General features: G+C 40.2%; 1 protein-coding gene across 3 annotated transcripts in view; it reads right to left on the bottom strand.

The window, feature by feature from the left end:
• Positions 1-634: 634 nt before the first annotated feature.
• The window catches only part of trim66 (tripartite motif containing 66), a 253498-nt gene continuing 243468 nt past the window's right edge, over positions 635-10664 (bottom strand). For all 3 annotated transcript variants that reach the window (XM_078549215.1, XM_078549216.1, XM_078549217.1), the window contains 2 exons: positions 3691-3843; positions 635-2519 (listed from right to left, as the gene is read on the bottom strand). In XM_078549215.1, coding sequence (XP_078405341.1) covers positions 2268-2519; positions 3691-3843 — 405 coding nt within the window. In that variant the 3' untranslated portion in view covers positions 635-2267. The remainder of the gene's footprint in view (positions 2520-3690; positions 3844-10664) is intronic.

The following is a 10664-nucleotide window of genomic DNA, read 5'->3' as shown; positions in this document are numbered from 1 at the left end:
ACAGGATTCGATGGGTTGATTTTGATTGATGTCTTCCAAATTCCTTCCAGTTCTTTGTCAGGTGGTCTTCCAGCACTTTCAGTATTTAGTTCACTGCCTGAGCACTTGCCTTTTAATGTCTCCAACGGTGATTTTCCCCTTTGCCTCTTGACAGGGGTTTATAGATAGAGAGCAGGTTATAGAGATATGAGGAGAAAAAGCCAGCTAGCTATTATTGTAGAATTACTGGAATCTTACACACACAGAAGAGAGGGGTTTTAGGTCTTTTTTCTTTCAGGCTAGGAGCTATTCTGCTGCACTGCTCTCACACAAACCCTGGTCATCTGGTCAGGAGCCAATTAAAACATTGTTGCCAGGCAGTTCCCCATTAGACCAGACTCTTCCTCAGCACCATTGTGTCTTTCATGGCACACTCTGTTCCAGGACAGCAACATTGTATATATTCCTCACATTGTTCCAGTGGACATGTCCTTCAAACTGCAGCCATTGTAATTTTAATCTACAGTCTAACAGAAATAAAAGGATATGTTCTTTACATTACCCTATGCCGCCCGAATGTCCAAAATGAGATGCTCCTGAATTTCTCAGCCTTTATATTTAATAACTTCTGAAATGTACACATTCAAAATAATGGTGATTTTTAAAAACTTTATTCAGCTATGTTAACAGGCTTTATTATAGGAGTAATAAGAATGGATTGAACACAGTACTTTTACAATTTACTTATAACCTGCTGACAATTTATGCATCTGTCATGTACAATGTTTAAATGCTTAATTTTCATTGAAGGATGGGCAACCAGCATTAACAGCAATAAGAGTGAAGACATTTCTATTCTATATTTGTCAAGTAAGTACTGCTCTTGAATTTATTTTACAATTTTTCCTCCCATTACTTTAACAGTAATCTAATAGAAAGTCTCACATTCAAATAATGGTATTGAGTTGGACATGTATGGCTATTTTGCTCTTGACAATGATGAACCTAAGACTAATACTGCCTTCATTTTAAAGAACTAGCCTCAGGCCATCATGCTGGTGGCCTTTATCTCACTCTGGAAGGTCACATGATAAACTGCCAGCATTGCTCCTCAGCTCTTTTCTATGAGGTAAAATAGCTCATACAAGCCAAAATGCTCCCTTAGACCAGGGATAAACAATCATGACAATAACCTAATCATACAATTACCTGCACAAATAGCTCCTCCTGAGTGTTTCTCACCCCCTCACCATCGTTTTTCTTTCAAATCAATACATAAAACGTTCAAAAACAGGGTTGTATAACACACTGTGGGCAGCGGCCTACTGATAGCAATTCAGCGGTTGACAATTTGAGCATTTGTGAACCAATAAAATTCATAAAAGCTTTACAATCAAAATCTCTGCAGATTAACAACAAATTGAATTAAAAAAATGTGCAGTTGACAAGCTTCTCTTCAACAGTTAATAGAAAAATAAAATCCATCCCAAAATATACTAATAGTGATTCAACCACCACTACACTTAGGGAGGCAACGTGTCTTGTTCTAATTTGTAACAATTAATACTGAAAATAAGACAAATTGATATTCCTCAAGGAACTCACTACAGGACAACATACAATCCAAAAGATATCCTGACAGGAATATCATAAGTTAAATATTTCATTAAAAAACACAACTCACATTCTACTGACTGAGGGTGAAATTTCTGCAGGGGTTCACCATTTATGCTATTTTTTAGAGGGTCCCTTCAAATCTTCCACCAAAGTTGAAGTTGAGAATTGGAGACCCCAATGGAAATTCAATCCTGAATATAATTTTCCTTGCACAGGCTTTCAATTACGCCAAAAAAGGAATAGATCATTTTACTGTCTTCATTCCACAAATATATCAGAAGCTAACCAGCTAAGTTAACTGGAGTAATGGTCCATAACTTGCAGAGAATATCAGCAATAATGCTGTTTTATAACTCTTCTCTTGCCCAGAAGTGATGCAAACTTAGGCAAGGTTTACAAATCTTTCACACAAAAGATGGGTCTATAATTCACCACATCCAATCTCATCCAGTGTAATCACTTTCTAACAAACTATGAAAGGAACTGGTAATTGTCATTTACTGTTTTACTTCAGGGAAACTGATATCCACATTCCTGAGAGGTTCAAAATCATAGAAAATTCAAATTTAAAAAGAAAATGATTGAAAGGGCAATTTCCTTACTAAAATAGAAAAAAAAAGAAAAATCAATCAACATTTCACCATATTTATACATTCGGCCGGGAATGCCTTTTACAGTCTATTGTCCTTATGGCTGTGGCTTCCACCATGCCTACGTCTTCTCTTTGGCTTCACATGCTCCTTTTCTTCTGTTGGCCAAGTAAATCCATTGATAGTAACCGTGCCACTTTCATTATCAATCTCTTCAAAATCAGAATCTTCCTGGGTTGTTCCTGTCAAGCTCTTGTCAGGATAGATTTCTTTTAGATTTTCATCAAAGCATGCTTCTAAGCTTCTCCCAGCTTGGGCCACCTCTGAATCTGGCTATAAAAATATTATTACACATTAAATGGATAAATTTCAGACTTAACTGTTTTACATACACACAAAAATCCAGCATAACATTCTCTATAACATGTGCTCAATGCCTTCCAACCAATAATATTCAAAATCTGGTTTATTATATCTAAGACTTGGAATTGCATAATGCAATATCAGGAATGAACATATTAATGAACTAGTTTTAAATTCCTCTAATGGATTAAAGTATTTTTTTTATTAAATAGAAAATAAAAATGTCATACAATGCATTAAGTGAGATGTTCATCATCAGTATCAAACAATCCACTTCAACCCAATAGACACTAAAATCAACAGCCTTTCAAAGACACATTTGGACAGATTAAGTCCACTAAAGAGATGGATAGGCCAATCTTTTTACAGAGGCAGCTTGTGGATAATGTTATCAATGCTGCAAAATTCTATCCGGGTTGGTGTGGAGGAGGTGGGGGTGGGGGGAGCCATCTGATTTCTTGCACCTCCAAGCCCAGGTAACTCAGCTGACTGCGATTGAATTTTGGACTTATCAGGCTCCCAAGGATTTGTAACGATACCACCAGCATGTTCTAAAACTAGCTAAATCAAACAGCAATAATTTCACCATCATGGTATCCTGGGATGGCCCCATTGTCTCAGGATTTAATTGGGAAAGAGAGCTTTAAGAATCATACATTACAAAAAAAAATTTCACTCTTTAAAATGAAGTAAAATGGAATGCCTATCTGGAGTAAAAGAGTGCATGACTTTGCAAGTATGTTGGCGGCCTAATGCTATCAATTATTCATTACCCAGTACTTCCAGGAAATCAGGAAATGATGCAACCACGTTCTTGTGACAAGAATTTTGTCAATTTCCATCTATTTGTCAATTTTAAAAGTCATATTGTTCAATGTATGCAACATGTTGTAATGGAGGAGTGGTTGCTGTGAATAGATCATCTAACTTCAGAGACCCAAGTGAAAGATCAAGACCTATTTTGCAGGTCTTCACAAACAGCAGGAAAAAGAATCAGATAAATCAAGCCATAATGGTGAAGTGACATCAAGACACAGCTTTAAAATACTTGTAGAAGGAAGCAAATATTGAGGAGTGTTCTGGGATAGAACCACAAAATCAGACAACAGTATCATAGAGATATTATGTAAATCTTACTCACATAATTAAATTTTGCACAATTCAGAAGCATAAGATGAATGTCAGAAATAAACTCTTCTGGTGTGTAGTAATGGAGGGGACTCTTTTTTTGAAGTTTCGCCCTGACAGTAGAAAGATCCATTGGCCTTTTGATAATCTGGTAGTAGTGACGTGCCTAAATAAAAGGAAATGCTTATTAATAAGTGACAAAAATTAGAAACTTAAGCAAATATATTCCTAAACAAAAATAAATAAAACATTTAAAATTGTGCACATTTTGTTTTCACTTCGTCATTTAAGCACTCCTAACTTGTTGGAATCATGACTCATTTTCCTCTTCCTAGCCCTTGAAAAGCAATTTAACACTGTAAACGCTGGATATTGAGGAGAAAAGCTAACTTGCATGAGGCATCACACTTGAAGCTCCTTGATCTGTATTATCCCAGTACCATATTGGGAAGTGCAGTTATCCAAAATCATCACTGGACTACGCATCATACTCTCAGTGAAAGGGCCGTACTATGTATCTGGCTTTTACATTTCCCTCACCATGATATGCCATGTTCAGACAGTAGGGTTCACAATTCAGATAGAACAAAGCACAATTAGATTTTATATCTCCTTTTTGTACAGTACACTGGAGAAGAACTGGCAGAATCATCCAAACCAAGGTAGCTAGGATCAAAGATCAAAATGTCCTGAACATTTAACCTTCTTTGTGAAAGTCAATTGCTAAAATTACAAGAATGCTGGAATAGTTTACTTTCACATTATTTATTAATGCCATCTTTTTTTGGTGGGGTGGGAGGGGGGAAGCAAACAAGCAAACTGACAAGTTGCTCCTAGGGTTCTACTTCTGCATACCAGGGCTTTGATGGGTATGCAAGATAGACCCCACCTGTCTCAAGCATGTTTTTACTGTAGTCTCCTACAGGTGAATGTCAACAGGCCAACCAAGATAGGAACTCACCGTGGCAGAAATCACAAATTCAAACATTCAACTCTGCATTACATAGCACACCCAACATGTTATATGCCCACATCAATGTTTGCCCTCCTTGCAAGCAACAGTCTGAATCACATTCACCAGCCTATTCCCAGTTCCCTGTATTCCCTCTTCCTTCATCAACTGATTCAATCTAATCCTGAAATAAAATTTTAAAATGCTGGAAATACTTAGGAGATGCGGCAGCATCTGTGGAGAGAGAAACAGAGTTTTAAATCAGACCTGAAAGGTTAATCTTTCTTTTTTCACAGATGCTGCCTGACCTGCTGAATATGTCCAGCATTTTCTGGATTTATTTCAAATGTCCAGCATCCACAATGTTTTGTCCTTATATAAATCCAAGCTATTTATACTGATTTTTAAAAAATCTCAAATGCATTTAGTATCTATGCCATCTTAGCTGGACCCTTCAAATGACCAGAAACAGTTTGCTCAAAACTTCCACATTTTCCACAAATCACTGTTCCTTCCTGTGCTGTTATTTTTTGGTTTAGTTACCTTGTTCTACATTAAACTGAATAGATATTAGCCTTCGCTGAATGATAGCACTTTTGCCTGAGTCAGAAGGTTAAGCCCCACTTGAGAGACCTGAGCACATAATGTAGTTGGACATCTCAGTCCAATAGTGAGGGAGTGTCATCTTTTGGATAAGTTAGTTAAATTCAGGCTGCCATTTGTTCTTTTAATTGGGCGTAACATATCTCATGACACTATTTTAGCAGGGGAGTTATCCCAGTGTACTGGCTAACATTTAATCCTCAACAAACATCATTAAAATGGATTAGCCGATCATCATTTCATGACTGTGGGACCCTGCTAAGCACAAATTGCCATGTTACAAGAACTATACTTTAAAAGTACTTCATTTGCTATGAAGTGTTTGGGACATTCTAAGGCCATGATAGGTGCTACTGCATATAAAATACAAGTTCCCTATTTATTACTTACACATAATGTTATGATCTCCCTGGGGAGCTGTAAACCAAAATAGCCAAATTTATCGAATGACCCCAAAAAAGAAACTACCATAAGATTTCACTTTTTGCAACTTTCGCCTTAATACAAATCTAAATCAACATAAATTAAACATGAGTTAATGGGCAAATGATACTTCAAATAAAAAAAAATTAAATTCCACTTTAAATAGTTGATACAAAGGTACGTCTTATTCAACCACAAGCATTCAACTCACTCCCCACGCAAATTTGGCATGATATAGCTACACAGTTCCACAGTATGCTGTTCGTTATTTATACATGCAGGGTAGGTCAGGAGTCCTATCGGCAACAGTTTTCACCATCGCACTTCAAAGGACAGAAGTGGGGATGTTCGCTTATGATTGCACAATGTTCAGCACCATTTGCAACTCCTCAGATACTGAAGCAGTCCATATCCGCATGCAGCAAGATGTGGGCAACATTCAGGCTTGGGCTAAGTGGCAAGTGCCATTCACGTCACATATGTGCCAGGCAATAACCATCTCCAACAAAAGAGAATCTAACTATCTCCCCTTGACATTCAACAACATTACCAACACTAAGTCCTGCAGTTTAAGGGTCTGGCATATATAGGATTAATGTGGGACTGAGTACAGCACCGCCCACACAGTGACCTGCACCCAGGGTCAGTCGAGTGTTGGACCAGCAAGCATGGAGACAGCTCCCAACTTGTACCCTTCACTGTATGTTTGTAAATAGTTGTAAGGGTCAATAAGGACTTACAGTTAACCTACGTATGACTACGAAGACTTCCTTAGACTTACCGAATTGTATAACACCCTACAACAAATCCCCCATCAACATTCTTGGGGTTTCCACTTACCAAAAGTTTGACGGGACCAGCCATATATCAGATTGCGGCACATAGGTCGAGCTGGTGTATAAGACAGCCCTATTTTTACAGCACCAAAAATAATGCTTTTCCATATACTTGGTGTAAAAGTAGACCCTCCCTTTTTCAGACAAGACATGCTCCACTCACATTAGTAGTCAGCCTCAATTTTTCACCCCATAAATGCATGTATTACTTATCCTATACCGTAAGATCACACATGGGATCAAGGAGGCAATACAGGCTGTAGTGCAATGATGTTGTACGGGAGTTTCAGATATGCCCACACAGAGCAGACCATGTGTGTTGAGTGACAAACAGAAATGACGCCTCTAGCAAAAAGAATGAACCAAGAAGCTGCTTCCAAGCTAAAAGCTGTAACATTTGCTAACTCGTCAAATAACTATGTTGCAGTGAAGAAATTTGGTGATGGTGAAAAACTGGTGTGACAATGGAAGCAAAAGGGATCCACCCTGAAGATGATGTCCAGGACCAAATGTGTCATGAGAACAGGGACTAGCCACTGGCCTAATCTTGATAAGCATGTAATGTAATGGGTCTTTGAAAATCATCGGAATGGAATTGCCACTAGGAATGCAATACATATATATGCACTTAGATGGGCCAATTCAAACCCTAAGTCCAGCAAAAATATAGGCCAACAGCTTGTTGGTGTAAATGATTTATGGAATGAAACAGCCTCGTGCTGTGACAGAAGACCAAGATCACTCAGATACTACCAAGGGACCTCAGTTGTTTCTTGATATCATGAGGAGTGAATCGAATTGGCTGAAGACTCGTATCTATGATGCTGGGTACATCCGGAGGAGGCTGAGATGGATCATCCACTCGGCACTTCTGGCTGAAGATTGTAGCAAATGCTTCAGCCTCATCTTTTGCACTGATGCACTGGACTCCTCCATCATTGAGGATGGGAATATTTGTGGAGCCTCCTCCTCCAGTGAGTTGTTTATTGTCCACCACCATTCAAGACTGGATGTGGCAGGACTGCAGAGCTTAGATCTGATCCGTTGGCTGTGGGCTCGCTTGGCCCTGTCTGTCACTTGCTGCTTATGCTGTTTGGCACACTAGTCCTGTGTTACAGCTTCACCAGGTTGACACCTCATTTTTAGGTATACTTGGTGCTGCCCCTGGCATGCCCTCCTGTACTCTTCATTGAGCCAGGGTTGATCCCCTGGCTTGATGGTAATGGTAGAGTGGGGAATATGCCAGGCCACGAGGTTACACATTGTGTTTGAGTACAATTCTGCTGCTGCTGATGGCCCACAGCGCCTCATGGATGCCCAGTCTTGAGTTGCTACATCTGTTTGAAATCTATCCCATTTAGCATGGTGGTAGTGCCACACAACACGACGGAGGGTATCCTCAATGTGAAGGCAGGACTTCGTCTCCACAATGATTGTGCGGTGGTCACTCCTACCGATACTGTCATGGACAAATACATATGCGGCAGGCAGGTTGGCGAGGAGATCTCAAGTATGTTTTTCCCTCTTGTTGGTTCCCTCATCACCTGCTGCAGACCAGTCTAGCAGCTATGTCCCTTAGGACTTGGCTAGCTCGGTCAGTAGTGGTGCTGCCAAGCCACTCGGTGATGGACATTGAAGTCCCCACCCATAGTACATTCTGTGTCCAGGCCACCCTTAGTGCTTCCTCCAAGTGGTGTTCAACATGGAGGAGAACTGATTCATCAGCTGAGGGAGGGTGGTACATGGTAATCAGTAGGAGGTTTTCTTGCCCATGTTTGACCTGATGCCATGAGACTTCATGAGGTCTGGAGTCAATGTTGAGGACTCCCAGGGCAACTCCCTTCCGATGTATACCACTGTACCACCACCTCTGCTGGGTCTGTCCTGCCGGTGGGACAGGGCATACCCAGGGATTGTGATGTTGGTGTCTGGGACATTACCTGTAAGGTATGATTCCATGAGGATGACTATGTCAGGCTAATGCTTGACTAGTCTGTGAGACAGCTCTCCAAATTTTGGCACTATCCCCCAGACGTTAGGGAGGACGACTTTGCAGAGTCGACAGGGTTGAGATTGCTGTTGTCGTTTCCAGTACCTAGATCGATGCTGGGTGGTCCGTCCGGTTTCATTCATTTTTTGTGACTTTGTAGTGGTTTGTTACAACTGAGTGGCTTGCGAAGCCATTTCAGAGGGCATTTAAGAGTCAACCACATTGCTGTGGGTCTGGAGTCACATATAGGCCAGACCAGGTAAAGACAACAGATTTCCTTCCCTAAAAGGACATTATTGAACCAGATGGGTTTTTACAACAATGGTTCCATGGTCATCATTAGATTTTTAATTCCAGATTTTTTTTATTATTGCATTCAACTCCTACCATCCCGGGTCCCCAGAGCATTATCCTGGGTCTCTGGATTACTAGTCCAACGACAATACCACTATGCCATTGTCTCCACCTGTTAAAGGTATCCTTGCACAATTAATTTATTCAATAAATCATGCCACATTAATTTATAATTAATTATTAGTGTTTTTTTTCATGTTTCAAAATGGTAAACACCCACATTGGCAGTTCACATTATCTACTCAGCATATAAGTCAACCCCCATTTTTGGAGGCTTTGAAGGTCGACTTATACACTGCAATCTAAGGTAAATACTGTTGCTACAAGACCAGGTCAGAGGCTGGTAATTCTGAATTAAGTTACTCACCTTCTGACTCCTAAAGCTTGTCCACCATCTACAAGGCACAAGTCAGGAGTGTGATGGAATACTCCCCACTTGCCTGGATGAGTGTAGCTCCAACAACATTCAAGAAGCTTGACATGATCCAGGACAAAGTAGCCCACTTAAGCAGCACCCACACCCACCACCTTAAAACATTCACTCCCTCCACCAATGGAACACTATCTTCAGTGTGTACCAGATAAACGATGCACTGCAGTAATTCACCAATACTCCTTCCACAATATCTTCCAAACCCCTGACCTCTACTACCCAGAAAGTCAAAGGCAGCAGACACATGGGATTTGAAATAGATTGCTATTCATTCACTGTTGCTAGGTTAAAAAACCAGGAACTCTCTTCTTAATAGCATGGTGGATGTACCCATGTCACATGGATTGCAGTGGTTCCAAGACGACTACTTACCACAAACTTCTCAAGGACAAAGGTGGGCAGAAAATACTGGTTTTGCCAGTGACGATCACATCATCCCATAAAAATTTTTCTTTAAATTAACAGAACAGCAACAACAACTTGCATCAGTATAGCCCCATTAACGTAAGAAACATCTTAAGAAACTTCAGGAAGGTGGTCAGGGGAAAGCTATGAACACCAAGCCATTATTAAAAGCAATTACAGATTCCACAGGCCTTTTAAAGACATTACAAATTTTCCTTACTTTACTGCTTCTGATTGTCATGATATCAACTAGTCTATTAAGCACATATAATATAAAAACAGAAAATGCTGGAAAAAACTCAGCAGGCCTGGTACATCTGTGGAGAGAGAAACAGATTTAACGTTTCGAGTCCACATGACTTTTTCAAAGATAAAGAGGTAGAAATGTGATGGATTTTATACTGTTTAAGAGGGTGTGGAGCAGGGGCTCTCTGCTTCTTCCTTGAACAGAGGCCCAAACAATCCTCTTCCACCACCACTCTACTCTACCTGGCTGAACTTGTTCTCTCACTGAACAATTTCTCCTTTAACTTGTCTCACTTCCTCCAAATAAAAGGTATGGCTATGGGTACGCATATGGACCCCAGTTATGCCTGTCTTTTTGTGGGGTATGTGGAACATTCCTTGTTCCAGTCCTACTCAAACTCCATCCCACAACTCTTTTTCTGGTACATCGATGACTGTATTGGTGCTGCTTCATACTCTCGTCTGGGCCTGGAAAGATTTATTGATCTTGCTTCCAATTTCCACCTCTCACCTTCACGTAGTCCATCTCCAACACTTCCCTTCCTTGGCCTCTCTATCTCCATTTATAGGGGTAGACTCTCTACCAATACTCATTACAAGCCCACCAACTCCCACAGATACCTTGACTAAAGCTCCTCACACCCCGTTTTCTGTAAGGATTCCATCCCATTCTCTCAGTTCCTCTGTCTCCGTTGCATCTGTTCCAATGATGCCACCTTCCAAAACGGCACTTCTGACAGGTCTT

This window comes from Cetorhinus maximus, chromosome 9 (assembly GCF_964194155.1).
Source record: "Cetorhinus maximus chromosome 9, sCetMax3.hap1.1, whole genome shotgun sequence".
In the NCBI taxonomy this organism is placed as follows: domain Eukaryota; kingdom Metazoa; phylum Chordata; class Chondrichthyes; order Lamniformes; family Cetorhinidae; genus Cetorhinus; species Cetorhinus maximus.
This window is presented reverse-complemented; position numbering and strand designations above follow the sequence as displayed.